This window comes from Trachypithecus francoisi, unplaced genomic scaffold, assembly GCF_009764315.1.
Source record: "Trachypithecus francoisi isolate TF-2019V2 unplaced genomic scaffold, Tfra_2.0 Lachesis_group4, whole genome shotgun sequence".
Classification (NCBI taxonomy): Eukaryota; Metazoa; Chordata; class Mammalia; order Primates; family Cercopithecidae; genus Trachypithecus; species Trachypithecus francoisi.
Window position 1 is genome coordinate 20,167,401 of NW_022681469.1, and position 22,477 is coordinate 20,189,877.

General features: G+C 45.9%; 1 protein-coding gene across 5 annotated transcripts in view; it reads left to right on the top strand.

Moving 5' to 3' along the window:
• The window catches only part of ATP6V0A4 (ATPase H+ transporting V0 subunit a4), a 95,878-nt gene that overhangs the window by 36,525 nt on the left and 36,876 nt on the right, over positions 1 to 22,477 (top strand). For all 5 annotated transcript variants that reach the window (XM_033193183.1, XM_033193180.1, XM_033193182.1 and 2 more), the window contains 9 exons: positions 2,657 to 2,782; positions 3,248 to 3,342; positions 5,803 to 5,929; positions 9,138 to 9,220; positions 9,910 to 10,003; positions 12,801 to 13,013; positions 16,317 to 16,467; positions 18,064 to 18,203; positions 20,306 to 20,463. In XM_033193183.1, coding sequence (XP_033049074.1) covers positions 2,657 to 2,782; positions 3,248 to 3,342; positions 5,803 to 5,929; positions 9,138 to 9,220; positions 9,910 to 10,003; positions 12,801 to 13,013; positions 16,317 to 16,467; positions 18,064 to 18,203; positions 20,306 to 20,463 — 1,187 coding nt within the window. The remainder of the gene's footprint in view (positions 1 to 2,656; positions 2,783 to 3,247; positions 3,343 to 5,802; positions 5,930 to 9,137; positions 9,221 to 9,909; positions 10,004 to 12,800; positions 13,014 to 16,316; positions 16,468 to 18,063; positions 18,204 to 20,305; positions 20,464 to 22,477) is intronic.

The window sequence follows — 22,477 nt, forward strand, 5'->3', positions numbered from 1 at the left end:
GATGAGATTCTCTCTGCTTCTGTGTGTTTGAAATTTTCCATAGTAATTCAATTTTGTCTGATACTAAGCATTTCAGGGAGAGCTAACATTTACAGGATTATCATTTATTGTTTTAAAAAAATCTCTTTGTGCCAGGCACAGTGACTCATGGCTGTAATCCCAGCACTTTGGGAGGCCGAGGTGGGTGGATCACTTGAGGTCAGGAAATCGAGACTAGCCTGGCCAATACGGTGAAACTCTGTCTCTACTAAAAATACAAAAAAATTAGCCGGGCCTGGTGGCGCGCGCCTGTAATCCCAGCTACTTGGGAGGCTGAGAAAAGAGAATCTCTTGAACCCGAGAGGTGGAGGTTGCAGTGAGCCAAGATCGTGCCACTGCACTCCAGCCTGGGTGACAGAGTGAGACTTTGTCTTAAAAACAAAACCAAAAAACAAAAGCAACTCTGTTAACAGTGTCTTTTAGATGGATTGAAAACTAGCATGATAATCTCTTCTTTAATAGGTGACCTTAATCCATTTCCATTTATTGTGATTTCTGATTCACTGGCTTTTTTGGTTATTATTCGTTTTGTTTTTTACTTCGCTTCCCTTTCCTGTCTTTCTGTAATACCTGCCAACCCTTCCCCACTACCCCTTCGTGTGCAAGCTGTAGATGACAGATACATTTAACACTTTAAGACACATATTCACTAAATTTTTCTCATAACATTTACTACTGGTTCAATTATCACCCCTTTGTGGATATATGTCCTTTTTTTACCTGATAGCCTTTAAGATTTTGTCTTTATTCTAGAGTTTCACTCCTGTGTGTTTCAGTGTGAATTTGTTATTGCTTTTGTTAAACATTAAATTGAATTAGTAGAAATTTTTTTTTTTTTTTTGAGACAGAGTCTCGCTCTGTTGCCCAGGCTGGAGTGCAGTGGCGCCATCTCGGCTCACTCAAGCTCCGCCTCTCGGGTTCACACCATTCTCCTGCCTCAGCCTCCCAAGTAGCTGGGACTACAGGCACCTGCCACCATGCCTGGCTAATTTTTTGTGTTTTTAGTAGAGACGGGGTTTCACTGTGTTAGTCAGGATGATCTCGATCTCCTGACCTCGTGATCTGCCTGCCTCAGCCTCCCAAAGTGTTGGGATTACAGGTGTGAGCCACTGCACCCGGCTAAATTAGTAGAATTTTTATAAAACATGTAAGGTATAAAAAGTAAGGATCAGCACACACCATGTGTCTGTTGCCCTGTGTAAGATAATGGTACCCATAGAGACATTCATAAAAGCCTGTGTGCCCCTCCTCACCCCTCCTCCATCTCCTTTCCCCTCTTCCCTTTCAGATCATCATTATCCTAACTTTTGTATTTTTCTTTATTTCTTCATAGTTTTATTACATATTTATTTTTCTAAATAACATATGGTATAGCTTTACATGTTAAAATTTTTTATCTAAATGGAACTATATTGTTTATTCTTCTGCAACTTGCTATTTCATCATTTCACATATATAACATACATATACATATATACATACGTGTGTGTGTGTGTATATATATATTTTTTTCTTTTTTCTTTTTTTTTTTTTGAGACAGAGTCTAAAAAAAAGCTTTGTCACCCAGGTAGGAGTGCAGTGGTACGATCTCTGCTCACTATAACCTCCGCCTCCTGGGTTCATGCCATTCTCCTGCCTCAGCCTCCCGAGTAGCTGGGACTACAGGCATGTGCCACCACGCCCGGCTAATTTCTGTATTTTTAGTAGAAACTGGGTTTCACCATGTTGGCCAGGCTGGTCTTGAACTTCTGACCTCAAGTGATCCACTAGCCTCAGCCTCCCAAAGTGCTGGGATTACAGGCTGAGCCACCGTGCCTGACCCATCATTTTCTATTTTAAGACTCCATATTGTTTCATGTTTCTGAAGTTATTTTTATTGTTATTTAATTTTTTGAAATGGAGTCTTGCTCTGTCGCCCAGGCTAGAGTGCAGGGGCATGATCTCGGCTCACCATAGCTTCTGCCTCCCGGGTTCAAGCAACTCTCCTGCCTCAGCCTCCTGAGTAGCTAGGATTACAGGCACACGCCACAATCCCTGGCTAATTTTTCTATTTTTGGTAGAGAGGGGGTTTCTTCTTTTTTTTGTATTTTTAGTAGAGATGGGGTTTCACCGTGTTAGCCAGGATGGTCTCGATCTCCTCACCTTGTGATCCACCCACCTCGGCCTCCCAAAGTGCTGGGATTACAGGTGTGAGCCACCGCACCTGGCCGAGATGGGGTTTCACCACATTAACCAGGCTGGTCTTGAACGCTTGACCTCAAATGATCTGCACATCTCGGCCTCCCAAAGTGCTGGGATTACAGGCATGAGCCACCGCACCCAGCCTGGCCTAGTGTTTTAAATGAGGAGAGGTATGATTTGCCAAAATGTCTTGACTTCTCCATGAAGTGGCCATCCACTCCTCCAAGTAATTCCTAATCCTCTCATTTGGTGATGGAACTCTTAAGAGAGTGTGCACGTGTGTGTGTGTGTGTGTGTGTGTGTGTGTGTATTAGGGTCTGCAATCATGTTATGTGCTGATTCCTTTGATTTTTTTTAGTCATCCGTTGTGGGTAATGTATTTCAGGAATGTCATAGCACTTTCTGTCGGCTTACCTTCTTTTTCCTTCCTGCGTAGACTGTTCTAGAAAAACTGGAAGGAGAGTTACAGGAAGCCAACCAGAACCAGCAGGCCTTGAAAAAAAGCTTCCTAGAACTGACGGAACTGAAATACCTCCTGAAGAAAACCCAGGACTTCTTTGAGGTGGTCACGTGGGGATGATTTACTAAAGGGCCCGTTCCTCAGAACCTCAAATTTCCATTTTGGAAACTGGCTGGCCTGGGATCTGAGTAAATCACTCTGTTTCTGTTCCATGGCTGGGCTGTTGGTGAGGGCGGGGGAGTATTTTGGGTGGAATAATTGTAGTGCTGGTTGAATTGAAGGGAAAAATACTATGGTGCTAAGTAAAATGTATGTGCTGAAAATGGCTTAGGCAGAAAGAGAAGTCAGAACCAAGCACCGCAGTTGGTTTGAGAAGTTTTAGGGTTTTGGTAGGAAGAGACCAGGGAAGCTTTTTGATCTGGCCCGGAGCACTCTGTTTTCTGGCTTCTGTTAACTTTTTGTGGAAAATTAAAGCTTCACTAAAACCAGAGAAAATCTTGAGGTGTGGGTGCCTTTTGAGTTTCCCTAAATATATTTAAATGAAAATCATAGTGCTTTGACTTTCAGACGGAAACCAATTTAGCTGATGATTTCTTTACTGAGGACACTTCTGGCCTCCTGGAGTTGAAGGTGGTGCCTGCACATATGACCGGAAAGTTGGGGTTAGTGTAACTCTTCTGTGTAGGTGGGTTCCTGGTCCTGGCGTGTGATTTCTGAGTGAGTGAACGACCGGGTGAACAAATAGCCACTGGAATGGCGACTGTTTCCCATGGATACAAAGCCTCTGCCAGGGAATAGACCCATGTGTAACTTACTAGGTTGGTGGAGTTGGAAGTGGTGTCAGCTTCTTGTTAGTGGCGACACTAACCTCCTTGAGCCTGAAGACTGCAATGTTTATATTGCTCCCCCATGGGAAGCTGTGGGGATCATTGTTCAGATGGGTTATCACAACTCTTCCCTGGCGTTGGAACAAGGCCATGGGGACATATGTTTTTCCTTTCTCTTTAAAGTACTATTTTGGGGGCTGGGCATGGTGGTTCACACCTGTAATCCCAGCACTTTGGGAGGCTGAGGTGGGTGGATCACTTGAGGTCAGGAGTTTGAAACCAGCCTGGCCAACATAGTGAAACCCCCGTCTCTACTAAAAATACAAAATTAGCTGGGCATGCTTGCACACGCCTGTAATACCAGTTACTGAGGAAGTTGAGGCAGGAGAATTGCCTGAACCCTGGAGGCAGAGGTTGCAGTGAGCCAAGATCGTGCCACTGCACTCCAGCCTGGGCAACAGAGCAAGACTCCAGCTCAAAAAAATAAAATAAAATATTACTTTGATAATAAAATGTATTTGGAGTTTGAATTTTTTTTTATTTTTTATTTTTATATTTTGAGATGGAGTCTCGCTCTGTCGCCCAGGCTGGAGTGCAGTGATGCGATCTCGGCTCACTGCAAGCTCTGCCTCCCAGGTTCACGCCGTTCTCCTGCCTCAGCCTCCTGAGTAGCTGGGATTACAGGCGCAAGCCACCTGGCTAATTTTTTTGTGTTTTTAGTAGAGACAGGGTTTCACCCTGTTAGCCAGCATGGTCTTGATTTCCTGACCTTGTGATCCGCCCGCCTTGGCCTCCCAAAGTGCTGGGATTACAGGTGTGAGCCACCGCGCCCAGCCTGAATTTTTATTTGTATTTTTTTTGACACGGGGTCTCGCTCTGTTGCCCAGGCTGGAGTGCAAAGGTGCAATCATAGCTCACTGCAGCCTTGACCTCCCAGGCTCAAGTAATCTTCCTACCTCTGCCTTGCGAGTAGCTGGACCACAGGCATGCGCCATGATGCCAGGCTAATTAAAAAAAAAAATTTTTAATAAAGACGAGACCTCGCTGTGTTGCCCGGGATACATTTTTAAATGTAATTAGAAATGGGGGCCAGATGTGGTGGCTCATGCCTGTAATCCCAACACTTTGGGAAGCTGAGGCAGGAGGATCACTTGAGGCCGGGAGTTTGAGACCAGCCTGGGCACTATCTACAAAAAAATTTTTTTAATTAAAAAAAAAAGAAATGGGATAGTTATGCAATCAAGTTATTTCCAAGAAGCAGCAATATGATGTGTTATAGCCATGAAAATAATGTGGCGATTCAAAGTGGTAGGATTTTGTTCAGTGCCTACGTGAAATTGATGCATTTTAAAGCATTTCTGAAAGTTATGAGTTTGGGATTTATGATTTTTTGTTCAATATGTATTTGAGGGCCTGCTATTTGAGGCACCAGGCATTGAATTTGAAATGAAAATAAAAATATTTATTGGAAATATTTGATCAGAAGGTAATACAGGATCAATGTACATTTAAAGTAATAAGCCAGTGAAAGTCACTGGCTAACATGAAAAGTTTAGGTCAGCAGTTATCTACATCCTTGGATAATGGAAAAAACAGATATATATAGACGTCAATGTATGTTTCCCTCTTAGTATTAAACTATTTTTGGAAAAACACATAGAGACCACTGTTGAATATTTGCTACCATTAGCTACAATGCTATGATGAATGGTGTATCATATTCTTTTCTTTTCTTTTTTTTTTGAGACTGAGTTTCACTCTTTTGCCCAGGCTGGAGTGCAATGGTGTGATCTTGGCTCACTGCAGCTTCCGCCTCCCAGGTTCAAGTGATTTTCCTGCCTCAGCCTCCTGGGATCATAGGTGTGCGCCACCATGTGTGGCTAATTCTGTATTTTCAGTGGAGATGAGGTTTCACCATGTTGGCCAGGCTGTTCTCGAACTCCTGCCCTCAGGTGATTTGCCCACCTTGGTCTCCCAAAGTGCTGGGATTACAGGTATGAGCCTCCGTGCCCGGCTGGTCTATCATATTCTTAATTGCAGTTAGTGACGATATAGTATTGGAATGATTAAGAAAACTTCAAGATATCAAAAAACCAGGAGGTCAGAGGGACGTAGGGCAAGTTGGGGCTGGATGCGGGCTGGCCTTGGGACCCCTGTTGGTAGCGCTGTGTCTGGGTTCCTCCTGCTCAGAGTGAATGGCCCTTCCTTTCATGGTGCGTCTTCATATCCTGCAGGGCCTTCTCTCTGCACCCCAATCCCTGTGCCTCAGGAATGTCTTCCTTTCTGGCTGCCTAGGTTCATAGCTGGTGTGATCAACAGGGAGAGGATGGCTTCCTTTGAGCGGTTGCTGTGGCGAATTTGCCGAGGAAACATGTACTTGAAGTTCAGTGAGATGGACGCCCCTCTGGAGGATCCTGTCACGGTGGGAACCTCAGGCTGCGAGAACTTTCTCTGAGACTTCCCATAGCCCTCACCAATAGCGCTTCATTCTCCCAAAACACAGGGGATCTTTAGTTTGATGAGACTAATATCTATTTCCTTTCTTTCTCCTTTTTTTCCTTCCCTTTTACTTTGTTCCTTTTTAAAAATATATATTTGAAAGGTCAGTTCAAGGGCTGATTCTTATCAATACCTCATAATTGGTTCATTCTTCCCAGAGACATAGCTATACTTTTCTCTAGAACTTAGTTATGCTAGTACTATCCTAGGCGGCAGCTGTGTCTTAAAGAACTGAGAACTGATTGAGGTCAGCTTCTCAAGCTTCAATGTGCATGTGAGCATAGACGTCACCTGGGGATCTTGTTAAAATGCAAATTCCAGACCAGGCATGGTGGCTCGTGCCTGTAATCCCAGCGCTTTGGGAGGCCAAGGTGGGAGGATCATTTGAAGTCAGGGGGTTGAGACCAGCCTGGGCAACATAGCAAGACAACAGCTCTACAAAAAATAAAAAAAAGTTAACCAGGTGTGGTGGCACACGCCGGTAGTCCCAGCTACTTAGGAAGCTGAGGTGGGATGACAGCTTGGGCCCAGGAGGTCAAGGCTGCAGTGAGCTATGATCACGCCACTGTACTCCAGCCTGGAAAACAGAGTGAGACCCTGTCTCAAAAAAAAAAAAAATAAAAAAAATAAATGGCTGGACACGGTCGCTAATGCCTGTAATCCCAGCACTTTGGGATGCCAAGGTGGGCAGATCACCTGAGGTCAGGAGTTTGAGACCATCCTGGCCAACATGGTGAAACCCCATCTCTACTAAAAATATTAAAATTAGCCAGGCATGGTGGTGCACACCTGTAGTCCCAGCTACTTGCGAGGCTGAGGCAGGAGAATCACTGGTACCCCAGAGGTGGAGGTTGCAGTGAGCTAAGATTGCGCCACTGTATTCCAGCCTGGGTGACAGAGCAAGATTCCCTCAAAAAAAAAAAAAAAAAAAAAAAAGATTCTGAGTCGGTGGGTCTGTGTGGGGCTTGAGACTCTGTAGTTCTTACAACTCCCAGAGAATGCTGATTATATATTTGCCAATAGATCCCACACTTCAAACAACAAGGCTTTGAGGGGGCTTGACCCTGAGGGTCATACAGTTGTTGCTGTGAATTCAGTCGGATATTGCTGTCTCACCTTCCAGTTCGTATTTAATCTACTTACTCTTTAATTCCAAGAAGCTAGGCTTATTTCTGAGCGTCTATGATCTTTTTCAGATTAGAAGCTAAAAAAATTAATTGTAATAAAAAAACAAAATTCATTTTGATGAAAAACAACTTTAAAATAAATGAAATTTAAAATAAGAAAGATTATGAAAAAAATGAGAAACCCCATCATCACTCTAATGTCTTCATTTGTATTTTGCCTCTTGTACTATTTTCTCTATAGCCATAGACAGGTATAATTTTATATGATTATTGTATACATGGAAATAATTTTTTTCTCCTCTTTGTTTTGCCTAATATGAGATCCCTCCCCATATGACTGTGCATCCCTTGTAAAGATTTTTTTTTAATTTGACATTGAATCATCACTTTTTATAATCCTGTTTTGACATGTAACAGTCATGGTGGGAGAGAAAGTAAAAGCATCTGGAAAAAGATGAGCGTGGACACCAAAGGTCACCAAAGGGAAGTCATGAGATTAGAGCAGATTCCTGATTCTGGTGGATCAGGAGAAAAGAAAACTTAAGAGACTCAGAAAAGGACCAGGGTAGACTCTACAGGTAGAGAAACCTTTTGGAAATAAAGTAACACAGCAGCTCTGAAAATCCTAAAACACCGCCACCTGCTCCCATAAGGAAATGCCAAAGACAGGATTCATTTTGATGGTAGTTCAAGGGATGCCTCATGTGTCCACTGAGTTGATGTGACATTAACTATCTGTTTTGGACACTTTATTTCTAATTTTTCTCCAGAATGTAGACACCATGCTGAGCATCTTTATGTATGTGGATTTTTATTTGCTTTTGAATTACTTCCATAATAAACAAGTTCAAGGAAAATAGGATTGCTGGCTTAAAGGGTGTGGGGATTTTAATGACACCTGATGGGGCCCGACAAATGGCCTTTCAGTGACTTTTCTGATTCCAGAAAAGTGTGTGATGAGTCTATTGGATTTGTCATAACTTTTCCAACAATAGGTTTTTTTTTTGTTTTGGGGGGTTTCTTTGAGACAGGGTCTCACTCTGTCATCCAGGCTGGAGTATAGTAGTATGATCATGACTCACTGCAGCCTCGACTTCCTGGGCTCAAACAATCCTCCCACCTCAGCCTCCCTGGTAGCTGGGACCACAGATGAGCACCACCACGCTTGGCTAATTCTTGTATTTTTTGTAGAGATGGGGTTTTACCATGTTGCCCAGGCTGGTCTTAAACCCCTGGGCTCAAGCAATCCACCCGCCTTAGCCTCCCAAAGTGCTGAGATTACAGGTGTGAGCTACTGCACCCGGCCTGGGTTTTGTAATTTTACCTTTATCCTCTCAAACTAAATGAGAATGAAAGAATGCATTGTTTCGGCTCATATTTCTTTGCTTATAGTAAGAGTTAAACATTTGCATGTCTACTTGTGGAAAACATCTTCCTTTCTTGTGAATTGTCCAACTTGGACTTGACAAGTGTGATTTAAGCAGCAATCTTATGGCACACAAACAACTGTGTGAGTCAAAAAATCTGAGCAACTGTATGTATGAGTCAAAAACTGGGCATGGCTTTACCTTTGTTAAATATCAAACACCTACTCATCCCCAAAATGTCAGTGTTGTGTGTTAATTAACTCTGGTGAGCCAGTTTATCAGCCAGCTATATTCATTTTAAGCCTTGCAATATTCTCTTCTGAATGTTTCCTTGTTTATTATCACATCTCTTAAGTGTGGGGCTTAGAGCTGAATTTGAGGTCTGGCTGTGGTCCAACCAGCATCAGGAACAGGGAGCCTCTCACCTTAAGGCTGCATCAGCCTCTGTGAGGTCTTAGACGGCCTTAACTGTGGGCTATGAACTTAGAGGAAATGGGAAAGTTACAGTTTCCCAGTTTTAAATTTATGAATTGTGTAAGCCTAAAGACAGGACTTTACATTTCTCTCTATTATGTTTTAACCAGAAAGAAACCCCCTTCTTTTTTTTTTTTTTTTTTAACTTATTCTGATTTTCCAGAAAGAAGAAATTCAGAAGAACATATTCATCATATTTTACCAAGGAGAGCAGCTCAGGCAGAAAATCAAGAAGATCTGTGACGGGTAAGAGGGAGTGAAGGGCTCTTTCTTCAGTGATTTGGACCAGGATTGGGTAAAGAGATCTGCACTGCCAAATGCACGTGACTGTGGCTTCTAGAGGTCAGTAAGGCTTTAGAATAACTTTCTCACATAAAAGTCAGCCCCAACTGATTTTTAATAGTTGTGAGAATATGAATAGGGAGAACTTGAATACGCAAAATGTGAGGGGAACTAAAAGTGGACACATTCCCCATTTCAGTCTATTCCATCTGAGACTTTTCGTTGGCTGCTGAAGAGTAAGCCAACTGCATGGCTAACTTGTTTGGGATTTTACAGAATCGTGTTACGTGTAGCTCCATAGAAGCAGAAATGACTCAGTGCAGAGGATATTAATACATTAAAGAGGATATTCATACATTAATAGATTCTAAAAGCAAGAGGCAAGTCCAGCCTGCTGTCTTATTTACCTAACAACTCACAGGTTTTATGGTTTGAATGCAGCTCATTCGTGTAACAGAACTGCAGCCTCAATTCACAGCACAAGTGACGTACTAGGAACCCTTATGACTGGCCACTTTTCCAGTGGCCAAAGACGCAGTTATTCTAGGATAGGTTGGCCATCTAAAGTCAGCAAACGATGTCTTAGCAGAAAAGGGGGTGCAGAATGCTTTGCAGCAAGAACCCACCTGTGTCCCTTGGAATATATTAAACAGGTTTCGAGCCACTGTCTACCCTTGTCCAGAGCCTGCGGTGGAGCGCAGAGAGATGTTGGAGAGCGTCAATGTGAGGCTGGAAGATTTAATCACCGTGAGTGAGGGGTTCGGGCGCATGGTCTGATGGCGGCTGCGGGAGGGCTGCCTCTGCTGTTTTCATACAAGCCCTGCCCGCCAGGGCCCTCACTGGGAGGCTGGCTGGAATGCTGGCTCTGCCTTTCTGGTTGTGGCTGTGGAAAATTTCACAACTGGGAAACTGTTCGATAAGCTAGCGGGAACGATGCTGTGTCTTAAGAATGCTTTGCCCAGGCTCAGATTTGACCACAGCCCTAGTCAGCCTTCAGGTGGCCACCCCGATCTGATAAAAGGCGCCCTTTATTGCCAGCCTCGGCCTAGACGGAATCTATGATATAACCACCCAGCCAATTAAGTTGAACAACCAGTTTGACCGATTATTTTCCCACTGAATCGCCCGGTTGTTTAAGCTGACGGGTTAATTCTGTAAAAACAGCGAGTCTAGTTTCACCATGTGAACATTCATTCATCCCAGACTCATTGTCTTTGTGAAGTCTGTCACCATGCAGGGTGACACTCAACACGCTTATGATCAGAACGCTTTCTTCAATCACAGCAGCTTTGAAAGTCATCACTGAAAACAGCTTGGCCTCCCTCAGCTGGCAGACTCTCATCAGTGCTAGAGTTCAACAGAACTTTTGGTTGTGATGGAAGGGTCATGTGGCCTGCGCTGTCTAACGCTGCAGTCATGAGCCACATGTGGCTACTGAGCCCTTGAAACATGGCTAGTGACACTAAGTCATTTAATTTTTATTTTTAATTTTAATTCAATTTAAATTTTAGGGCTGGGTGCGGTGGCTCATGCCTGTAATCCCAGCACTTTGGGAAGCTGAGGTGGGTGGATCACTTGAGGTCAGGAGTTTAAGACCAGCCTGACCAAACTGGTGAAACCCCATCTCTATTAAAAATACAAAAATTAGTCAGGCATTACCTGTAGTCTAGTCCCAGTTACTTGGGAGGCTGAGGCAGGAGAATTGTTTGAGCCTGAGAGACAAAGGTTTCAGTGAGGCAAGATCACGCCACTGCACTCCAGCCTGGGCAACAAAGCGAGACTCCATCTCAAAATAAAATAAAAGGAAATAAAATAAATAAAATTTAGTAGCTGCATATGGCTATGGTAGAAGTCAACTCAGTTTTAGACTCTGGACAATTATGTTAAGAAATTAGATATGTGCGTCTTTCAAAACCTTAGACTAGCAGACAACTTTAATTTTCCAGAAAATCTGTGTTTAATTTTTCTTTTTTTTGAGACAGAGTTTTGCTCTTGTTGCCCAGGCTGGAGTGCAGTGGTGCATTCTCGGCAACCTCTGCCTCCCAGGTTCAAGCAACTCACTTGCCTCAGCCTCCCAAGTAGCTGGGATTACAGGCATGCGCCACCATGCCCAGACTGATTTTGTATTTTCAGTAGAGATGGGGTTTCTCCATGTTGGTTAGGCTGGTCTCAAACTCCCGACCTCAGGTGATCCACACGCCTCAGCCTCCCAAAGTGCTGGGATTACAGGCATGAGCTACTGCACCCAGCCTGTGTTTAATTTTTAAATCCTCTCCATTCCTTCTTTGTCACTTGTCAAAAACATTGTTTCCCCTGAAGCCATTGAAGTCCTTTCCTCCCAGTACTCCATGCTTGATTTTATGAAAATGTCATGAGGAGAATGGAAAAGAAATTCTGCTAACTGTGTGCTTACATTTAGTATGACAGGGGCTTCAGGTGGTCCCAGCTGAGCACCTTCTACTTCTCCTTTGGTTCAGTCCCTGCCAAAGATGAATCTGAGACACTATCTGATCCTGAGGCATTTAACTGGGGCTGCGCTCTTTGACGTTTGTGAAAGTCTCATCTGTGCTGAGGTGCTTTTGTCTCCTGGAAATCCCCAGGCCAGGTGGCATTATGTTGCTAAGTGACAGGTAGTATTGGCTTGTGAGACACTTCAGTGGGCCTCATGGCTCTCATGAATCTTAGAGCCACCATGTGTCTCTTACAGAGGCCATGTGTACTGAAAAAGATTACCTTGTTTGTTGCATCATCAAAACATAAAAATGATTTCCATTAAATCAATTCTGTGTGGGCCCAGCTGCCCATTCATTCTTCATTTGTTCCCTTGTCATTGATTGGAGGGATTATGTATGTAAAGCGTTGTGGTAGATGTAGTCGTCTCTTAGGGTTGCTCGAACAAATTACTGCAAACTGGGTGGCTTAAGACAATAGGCATTTATTCTGTGGTGGTTCTGGAGGCCAGAGGTCTGAAATCAAGGCGTCTGCAGGGCCGTGCTCCCTCCGAAGACCTGAAAGCAGCTGCTCCTTGCCTCTCCCCAGCTCTGGTGCCGTGGGCCATCCTCCGCATTCCTTGGCTGGCAGGTGCCTCCTTCAGTTTCTGCCTCCGTTGTCATGTGGTATTCTTCCCTGCGTGCCTCCGCGTCCCTGTTTCTTATCAGGACAGTGGTCATATGGGATTAGGGCCCACTGGAATCCAGTATGACCTCATCTTAACCTGATTCCATCTACAAAGACCCTCTTTCCAAAAAGGCCATATTCACAGATCTCAGAATTTAGGACTCTTTTATGTGGACAGTTCAACCCATAAGAATAGGACAATGAGGAATTTAGAAGAAAAGGAAGATACAATCTCTGCCTAAGGGTTTTAGCCTCTGGGAGGGGAGATAAACTGCTCAGGAGAGTTAAAGGCCAGGTGACAGCCACAGGTCAGAGGAGCCTTCTCAGAGCACAGGAAGCTGCTGTGGCCTGTGGCCCTCCATTTTCGGCACATGTCAAACAGCTCTGTGAAGGTTCTCTGTTTTCCTGTGTGTTGATTTTCGTCTAGGTCATAACACAAACAGAGTCTCACCGCCAGCGCCTGCTGCAGGAAGCTGCTGCCACCTGGCGCTCGTGGCTCATCAAGGTGCAGAAGATGAAGGCCGTCTACCACATCCTGAACATGTGCGACATCGACGTCACCCAGCAGTGCGTCATTGCCGAGATCTGGTTCCCGGTGGCAGATGCCACACGTATCAAGAGGGCACTGGAGCAAGGCATGGTGTGTGGCAGGTGGAGCCGGGAGGGGTCTGATGAGTCAGCCCCTCTGCTGGGCTCTCAGAGGGTGTCGGCCTCATGGGCGACATGAACTCAAGTGACTGCTTCTTTCATCTTTGCGTCTTCAGTTCTTAACCCCGCTCGAGGACATCAAAGAAATTCCTTCGTTTTTTCAGGGTTTGACAGTTGTTCACCATTTTTTGATCTTTGGTGAGTATACACTGAGCTTTTTTTTTTTTTTTTTTTTTTGAGATGGAGTCTCACTCTGTAGCCCAGGCTGTTGTGCAGTGGCACAATCTTGGCTCACTGCAACCTCTGCCTCCCGGGTTCAAGTGATTCTCCTGCCTCAGCCTCCTGAGTAGCTGGGATTACAGGTGTTCGCTACCACGTCCAGCAAATTTTTGTATTTTTGGTAGAGATGGGGTTTCACCCTGTTGGCTGGGCTGGTCTTAAACTCCTGACCCCAGGTGATTCGCCTCACCTGCCTTGACCTCCCAAAGTGCTGAGATTACTGGTGTGAGCCGTCATGCCTGACCATACTGTGCATTAATGTGCCAGTCTCTCAGCTAGACTATTGTTCTGGGGGGGTGTCTTTTTTTTTTTTTTCTTATTAAAGATGGGGATCTCACTATGATGCCCAGGCTGGAGTGCAGGGCTGTTCACAGGCATGGGCATACTGCCCTACAGCCTCAAACTCCTGGGCTCAGTTGATCCTCCCGTCTCAGCCTCCCAAGTGGCTAGGACTACAGGCACACACCACCATGCCCAGCTCCACTCTGCTAGAGTGTAGATACCAAGTGTTACCTCATGGAGGTTATAGTCTAGCTGGAAAGACAAATAACCAAGCACCTATAATAAGAGCCAAAATATGTAGATTGCTTACTGTGTGCCAGCAACACGCTAAGCACTCTGTCCTTGTTGAGTTCTCACCACCCCCTCCATTCATTCCTTAGACATTCCCTGTGTACTAGGAATGGATCTAGGGCTTACGCACTGGCAGGCCAAGGCTCTGCTTTGATAGACATTCTAGAAAGGGACACGGAGGTATGTCCTGACATTAATGAGACTTCAGGCAGTGATGCGTGGTGGGCAGGAAACCAAGCAGGGGACGGTGAGGGGCTTGTTCTGATCACGTTATTCACCCCATTGATGAAGGAGGGACCCCCCTCTGCCCGAAATAGTACAAGATGACTGAACACATTACCCCGACACTGGACAGACGGGCTTGACAGCTGTTTTTAGTCACTCGTCCTCAGAGCCCAGGGGAGAACACCGCATGCCGTGTGGGCCACACGGGGCTTGCCCTCGGGAACTGTGCTTGGGAGCAAAGTGAACCAGCAGGGCCGGTGGGAGGCAGGCTCTGCAGTGAATGAGGGTGAGGTGACCTTTGGGTCCTGCAGAAGGATGTGATTAGCTTGTCTGAATGATTTCACGGGGTGGCAGGAGTGAAACCGTTAGGTTGAGGACTGGGTGGCATGCAGCTGGTTCAGCCGATGGGGAACTAGTTGGGTGGGAAGCCTGCCCTGCTAGCTGGGTGGCATATCTGGTGACGGCAGATCTCGTGGTATCTGAAGAAACCCCCTCTAACTAGGCAGATGGGAAGATTGGGGGCGGGAAGAACGGTTTTCAGGTAGAGGGACCTGAAGGTAAAGGCCTTGTAGTAGGAATGGATTAGAAGGTGGGGGCTTTCTTTATCCCCTTTGTACAGATAAAGAAATGGAGGCACAGAAAGTAGAAGTAACCTGACCACAGTCCTATAGCCAGGAGGCAGGTTTTGAATACAGAAACTGTTCCTCATGCACTCCCATGTCCCCACATCATGGTCCAAAAACCACCTAAATGGGGCACTTAAAAAGCGTTTCAACCAGGCCGAGCAGGGCAGGGGTGCGTCCTGGAGGAAGTGATGCGTGCGCAGAACGGTGGGAGGCTGGCCAGGGAGCAGGTGAAGGGAGGTGGGGCGGGGTGGGGCCTCGCGAAGGCGGCAGAGGATTGAAGCTGGGACCGTGAGCGCTCGTCCAGCTGGTGTCAGATCCCACTGGATGTGCAGATGGCAAGTGCTGTTGGGCGTGCGGTGGCTGTACGGTTCCTGGGCAGGGAGAGCTTGGAATTGTTAAGACTCAAGTAGGTAGAATGGATGTGGTGGCTCACGCCTGTAATACCAGCACTTTGGGAGGCCGAGGTGGGAGGATTGTTTGAGCCTAGGAGTTCAAGACCAGCGTGTGCAAAATAGCATTGCATGGCTGTAGTCCCAGCTATTCAGGAGGCTGAGGCAGGAGGATCGCTTGAGCCTAGGAGTTTGAGGCTGTAGTGAGCTATGATCATGTTACTGCACTCTAGCCTTGGGACTTCCTGTCTCAGGAAGAAAAGAAAGAAAAAGAAAAAAGACTTGAGCAAGTGGAGAAGAGAGTTGGCTAGTATAGAAGTGGCCAGTTTCCATGGGGAAGTGTGGGGAGGGATGAAGATGTAAGTGGAGGATTAAGGCATATCGTTAAGTAGTCTTGATCACAAGACTAAAGAGTTTTGATTTCATTCTTTAGGCTATAGGCAGCCTTTGAAGATTTTAAAGCTGGAGAGTAACATGAGTAAGATAGTGCTTTTTGTTTGTTGTATTAAAAGAGTGCTTGAGCAATCTGGATGTTAGATAAACGGAGAGGGGAGAGGCTAGCAGAGATGCTGAGGCTTGGAGCTAGGATGAGCTGTGGGAATCGGAGAAAGGATTCTGAAGGGGGAATTAGCAAGCTTTGGTGGGTGATCGACTGACTGAAACCAGAGAAGGGACAAAGTCGTGATTCCAAGGTTCTAGGAACCCGGGAGAATGGAGACTCTGCTGAAGGGGCAGGAGTTTGTGGAGGGGACCTGGCTCTGCGGCAAGTCGATGAATCCTGGATTTTGTGGTATCGGTGACACATTGGAGTTTGAAAGTCTAAGCAGGCAATTAGGAAAAAATTGGGGAAGGGTCAGGGCCATTTGGAAGGGGGGGATGAATTGAGAAAGCGGAGAGGAGGGAAGCATAGAGGGCTGGGAGTCATAACGTTCGCATTTACAGCAGCAGGAGATGGGAGATTGTCAGGGACTCCCTACCGGGGGGACTCAGTTCTCTTGACAGCCCTCCTGTGAGATGAATTGGATAAGTATTGGGAAGGTATTAACTCTCTACACATGAGGTCATGAGTCTCAGAGAGATCAAGGGATTGCCCCAAGTTCACTTAGTAAGGGACAGCAGGAGCTGGGACTGTGACCCTTGTGCTGACACCCAGCCCAAGACTCTCCTCCTTACATCTTTGTCGCTTTTTTTTTTTTCCTCCAGGAACTAAGTGGCTCCTCCATGGCCCCCATCATGACCACAGTGCAATCTAAAACAGCCCCTCCCACATTTAACAGGACCAATAAATTCACAGCTGGCTTCCAGAATATTGTCGATGCCTATGGTGTCGGCAGCTACCGCGAGATAAACCCAGGTAAAGATCCGATTAATTGCACAACTGGGCAGTGTGAAAACTGGGTAAGATGGACCCCTGAGGTGACCGAGGAGGTGAACTTGTTAAAACTGTGAGGCTTGGGGCTAGGGTAGTAGCTGTGGGAATCGGAGGAAGAAGTAGGATAGTAGGGGCAAGCAGTGGGATTCCTAAAATCCTGCTTGGTTTCCTAATACCTGTGATGTTGTCTATAAATGCCGATTGGTGAAACACTTGTTCTTGGTCTTCACCTGTGGGCCCTTAAACTGCAGCTTCATCCGGCAGCTGAAGTCGGTGTTCATTTCCTTCACCAATTCAATGAGGGCCATATCTTGGCATCTTCACAGTCCTGTAGTTACTGTGTGGGAAAGACACCACCAGTACACAGAACTTAGAGGACTCGATTCTTGATGTCCTAAGCTGTGGAATCTTGCTAGCTTGGTTAATAAAATAAAGGGGTAGGCTGGGCGCGGTGGCTCATGCCTGTAATCCCAGCACTTTGGGAGGCCGAGGATGTGGATCGCTTGAGGTCAGGGGTTGGAGACCAGTCTGACCAACATGGCAAAGCCCTGTTTCTACTGAAAATACAAAAATTAGCAGGGCGTGGTGACAGGCACCTGTAATCACAGCTACTCAGGAGGCTGAGGCAGGAAAATCACTTGAACCCTGGAGGCGGAGATTGCAGTGAGCCAAGATGGCGCCACTGCACTCCAGCCTTGGCGACAGAGCGAGATCCTGTCTCAAAAAATAGATAAAATAAAGTCAAAGGATAGACCAGATACCCTTTATCCAAGCAGCGCCTGGTGCTGTTCTTCTCCAGCCTGAGGCCCAGTCTAATTTGTGGCCTGTAAAGCAGGGTCCTCCTGGGTTGAGGGTCCCTGTGAGCAAACTGCTGGTGGTGTGTGGCGCATGTGAATGGTGGAGAAACAGACAAAAGGTGGGTGTGGAGAAGAGTAGAGAAAGCACCTAGAGAGAGAAAGCTGATCTTATGTTCCATCAAACTTTGTGATTTTTTTCTATCTTTTCTTTTTTTTTGACTTTGTGATTTTTGACAAGTCACTCAGCTTCTCTAAGCCTCAGCACATCTGTTAAGTGGGGAATAAGAATGCCTACTTATAGACTGGGCGCAGTGGTTCCCAACACTTTGGGAGGCCGAGGTGGGAGGATTGCTTGAAACCAGGAGTTTGAGACCAGCCTGGGCAATATAGTGAGACGTTATCTCTACAGAAAAATTTTAAAATTAGTTAGGCATGGTGGCATGCACCTGTAGTTCCAGCTACTCAAGAGGCTGACGTGGAAGGATCACTTGAGTCCAGGAGGTGGAGGTTTCGGTGAGCCATGATCGTGCCACTGCACTCCAGCCTGGGTGACAGAGTGAGACCCTGTCTCAAAAAAAAAATTGAAAAAAATAATGCCTAGAAACAGACGCACTCATTTATATGGCAGTTAATCATGTGTCAGGGTGGCGATGGTGAGAAAAGACAACCAGAAAGACTTATGGAAGCCCGCATAAAGATCGTGGAGCTGTGGCAGGGAATCTGAGGTGGGGGCCCCGAGGCTGTGCTGAGGCCTCAGATATTGTGCGTCTCCCCTCCACAGCCCCCTACACCATCATCACTTTCCCCTTCCTGTTCGCTGTGATGTTTGGAGACTGTGGTCACGGAACCGTGATGCTCCTGGCCGCACTTTGGATGGTTCTGAATGAGAGACGCTTGCTCTCCCAGAAGACGGACAATGAGGTGAGTGTCCACTGACCGTCTTGCCCCCGTTCATTTTCAGAGTATGAAAACCTGTATGTGGTTTTCACCATAGAAATAACACGTTTTTATGAAAAATAAGGGAGAGAAGGAAAGTAAAAAAGAGCCAGAATTAACCTAAAACTTCTGGCCAAAGGTAATTCCTTTGGACGGTTTGGTGCCGTTCCTTTCAGCATTTTTGGGTTTTTGTTCATGACTTAATAAGGCATCGATTTTTCTTTTTCATTATGTATTTTTTCTAACTCTGATTTTTTTCTCTGATTATGAAAGAAATACATAATCATTGTAAACATTAGAAAAATGCAACATATAGTGACCTAGAGAAAAATCACCAGGAATGCTTTTGGATATCTTTCCAATTTGTTTGTGCTTATCCACCAATTTTTCAAAAATTGGCATCAAGTAGTGCATACTATTTGTAGTGTTTTTACTTAAAATATCATGAGTATTTGTTCATGGCAGAAGCAGCCTGGGACCCGTGTTCTTCTGAACACTGAGAAACCCTGAACATCGTTTCCCCGCTCTTAAGTTTCTCCACCTTCGCAGAGTACTGTGAAGGCTGAGACAACTCAAGAAGGGTGCATTGGTTCAAAGTATATCAGCTTGCCGGGCGCAGTGGCTCACACCTGTAATCCCACCACTTTGGGAGGCCATGGTGGGTGGGTCATTTGAGATCAGGAGTTCGAGGCCAACGTGGTGAAACCCCGTCTCTACTAAAAATACAAAAATTAGCCAGGCATGGTGGTGGGCACCTGTAGTCCCAGCTACTTGGGAGGCTGAGGCTGGAGAATCACTTGAACCTGGGAGGTGGAGGTTGCAATGAGCCGAGATCGCGCCCTTTACTCCAGCCTGGGTGACAGAGAGGGACTCCATCTAAAAAAAAAAAAAAAAAGAAAGGATATCTGCAATGTTTTATTACAGGTTGTATTAATTACAGCTAGGTCAGCGATGTCAAGGTTAGAGGACACGATCAACCTGTGACCAATATAGTTTTCTATGCCAAGCTTAAAGATGTAGTTTTGTATGGTAAACATTTTGAGTTTCAGAGTTATACATCAGCACTTCTTGGAATGATTGACACACATTATTCAGTATTATGAGAAAGCACTTTATTCTTCTCAGCAGACATAGTCAGAGAGGGATTCAACTTTACAATGACAAGATGCAAAATGAGTATATATCTGACTTGTCATAAATGTAGCGGCCATGAGAGGCCAGTTCAGTGCTTATTTCCTGGAAGCACCTGAGACACCAGCCACCTGCTTTTAAGTCCCTTCCTAAGCATATGAGGCCTTGCTTGCACTTCAGTTTATTTTCTAATGCAGGCGCAATGGAATAATCTGAGGCATGCATATATATATATATATATATTTTTTTTTTTTTTTTTTTTTTTTTTTTGAGCCAGAGTCTTGCTCTGTCACCCAGACTGGAGCGCAGTGGGGCAATCTCAGTTCACTGCAACCTCTGCCTCCCGGGTTCAAGTGATTCTCCTGCCTCAGCCTCCCGAGTAACTGGGACTAATGTGCACACCACCACATCTGGCTAATTTTTAGTAGAGATGGGGTTTCACCATGTTGGTCAGGCTGGTCTCGAACTCCTGCCCTCAGGTGATCTGCCCACCTCAGCCTCCCAAAGTGTTGGGATTACAGGTGTGAGCCAGCACACCCGGCTCTTTTTTTTTTTTTTTTTTGACAGAGTCTTGCTCTGTCACCCAGGCTGGAGTGTAGTGGTGCAATCTTGGCTCACTGCAGCCTCTACCTCCTGGGTTCAAGTGATTCTTCTGCCTCAGTGTCCCAAGTAGCTGGGATGATAGGCGTGCACCACCATGCCCAGGTAATTTTTGCCTATATGGTTTTTGCTTAACGGTAACAAATACCAGCCTAGGACTTTTTGGTGCACCTATATGTTCTAAAAACCGTGATGTGTGTGCTCTTCCTGTCTGGATGATTGATGTCTGCCATGGTCATGTGGCCCCCTTAAAGGGTGCCTGCACTGGTGACGCTGGAGACATCCTATAGAACGCTTCCTCCGGGGTCTGCTTCAGAGCCCACTGACAATCATCCTCTCTGTGTCTCTGAGGCCAGATTTGGAACACCTTCTTCCACGGGCGCTATCTGATCCTACTTATGGGCATCTTCTCCATCTACACGGGTTTGATCTACAATGACTGCTTCTCCAAGTCCTTGAACATCTTTGGCTCTTCTTGGAGTGTCCAACCCATGTTCAGAAATGGCACATGGAAGTGAGTTGATGGAGAGAGATGGCGCAGTCACTGGCCATCCGGGTGGCCTCAGTGACTGTTTTCTTGGTTGGGGGAGTCTACACCTAGCTCTACTCAGAGGTGCACTTGAAAATTCAAAACAAATAGGCCAGGCGCGGTGGCTCACGCCTGTAATCCCAGCACTCTGGGAGGCTGAGGCGGGCGGATCACCTGAGCTCAGCAGTTCGAGACAAGCCTGGCCGACATGATGGAACCTGGTCTCCACTGAAAATACAAAAATTAACCAGTTTGATGGTGGGCGCCTGGAATCCCAGCTACTCGGGAGGCTGAGGCAGGAGAATTGCTTGAGCCTGGGAGGCAGAGGTTGCAGAGAGCTGAGATTGCACCACTGCACTCCAGCCTGGGTGACAGAGTGAGACTCCATCTCCAAAAAAAAAAAAAAGAAAAAGAAAAAGTAATTAGCCAAATGAGTTGGCATGCCTGTAGTCCTCACTACTTGGGAGGCTGAGGCAGGGGGATGAATTGGGCCAAGGAGGTGAAGGCTGCATGAGCTACAGTCATACCACTGCACTCCGGCCTGGGCAACACAGCAAGATGCTGTCTCAAACAAAAGCAAATGAGAGCCTGGGCATGGTGACTCACGCCTGTAATCCCAACACTTTGGGAGGCCGAGATGGGAGAATCACTTGAGGTCAGGAGTTCGAGACCAGCCTGGCCAACATGGTGAAACCCTATCTCTACTAAAAATACCAAAATTAGCTGGGCATGGTGGCATGTGCCTATAATCCCAGCTACTTGGGAGGCCAAGGCACGAGAATTGCTTGAATCCAGGAGGTGGAGGTTGCAGTGAGCCAAGATTGCACCATTGCACTCCAGCCTGGGCAACAGAGCAAGACTCCATTTAAAAAAAAAAAAAAAAAAAGCAAATGAGGAAAGGGTTGGTTTTGCAATGCTGTCTCCCTGTATTTGTCCTCTGGCTGACAGAGTTGGGGATAGAGGTCACCTGGTAAGGAGATGTGGGGACTGTAGAATAGAGAGACCTGGAACCTCTCTAAATCCCCATAGTCCACCCTTCCCCTGTGCATTCCACCGTGATTTTATGCAGTTAATCAGACAAGCAGTCTTCAGAATGGAAACACAGCCTCTCAGGAGTGGAGACTTTTATGAGGAGAAAGATTTTAGAGTTTGAGAGGTAGGTCAATTTAATGAACTGGAGGACAGGGGACTCTGGAGGATAGGGGACTGTGAAGTGAACAAATAGAAATTGTGACAGCCTCATGATTTTAGGGAGGATCTTAGGCTACGTGCATCACGTACCTGAGATTTCCACAGCAGCATGAGGGCTAGTTTGTAAAACCTACATATCAATGGTGACATTTCCTAACATCTGTCTCTGCCCGGCTTCTTTGGATCATCTTAAGATTTCTCTGTCTCATCCTGGAACTTCCCTTTGGACAAATGAGAAAAGAGGACCAAAGTGAAGGCTGAGATAGATAAACGTGTTCACAATCTCTTTTCCCATTCTTTCTCTCCCAAGCAAGGGACTTCATGGGTTTTACTGGCTCACCAAAATCTGTAGTGAACATCGTAAATGGGGGACTGGGGGACAGAATGAACAATCAATTCCATCCAAAAGTTTTTCAGTTAGAAAAGATTCAATCCTGGGTTTCTTTCTTTTTCTTTCTTTCTCTTTCTTTCTGGGTTTTTTTTTTTTTTTTTTTTTTTTTGAGATGGAGTCTTGCTCTGTCACCTAGGCTGGAGTGCAGTGGTGCAATCTCGGCTCACTGAAACCTCCACCTCCTGTGTTCAAGCCGTTCTCCTGCCTCAGCCTCCTGAGTAGCCGGGACTACAGGCACACGCCACCATGCCTGGCTAATTTTTGTATTTTTAGTAGAGATGGGGTTTCACCATGTTGGCCAGGATGGTCTTGATCTCCTGACCTCGTGATCCATCTGCCTTGGCCTCCCAAAGTGCTAGGATTACAGTCATGAGCAACCACGCCTGGCCCAATGCTGGGTTTCTTTTGACAAAACTT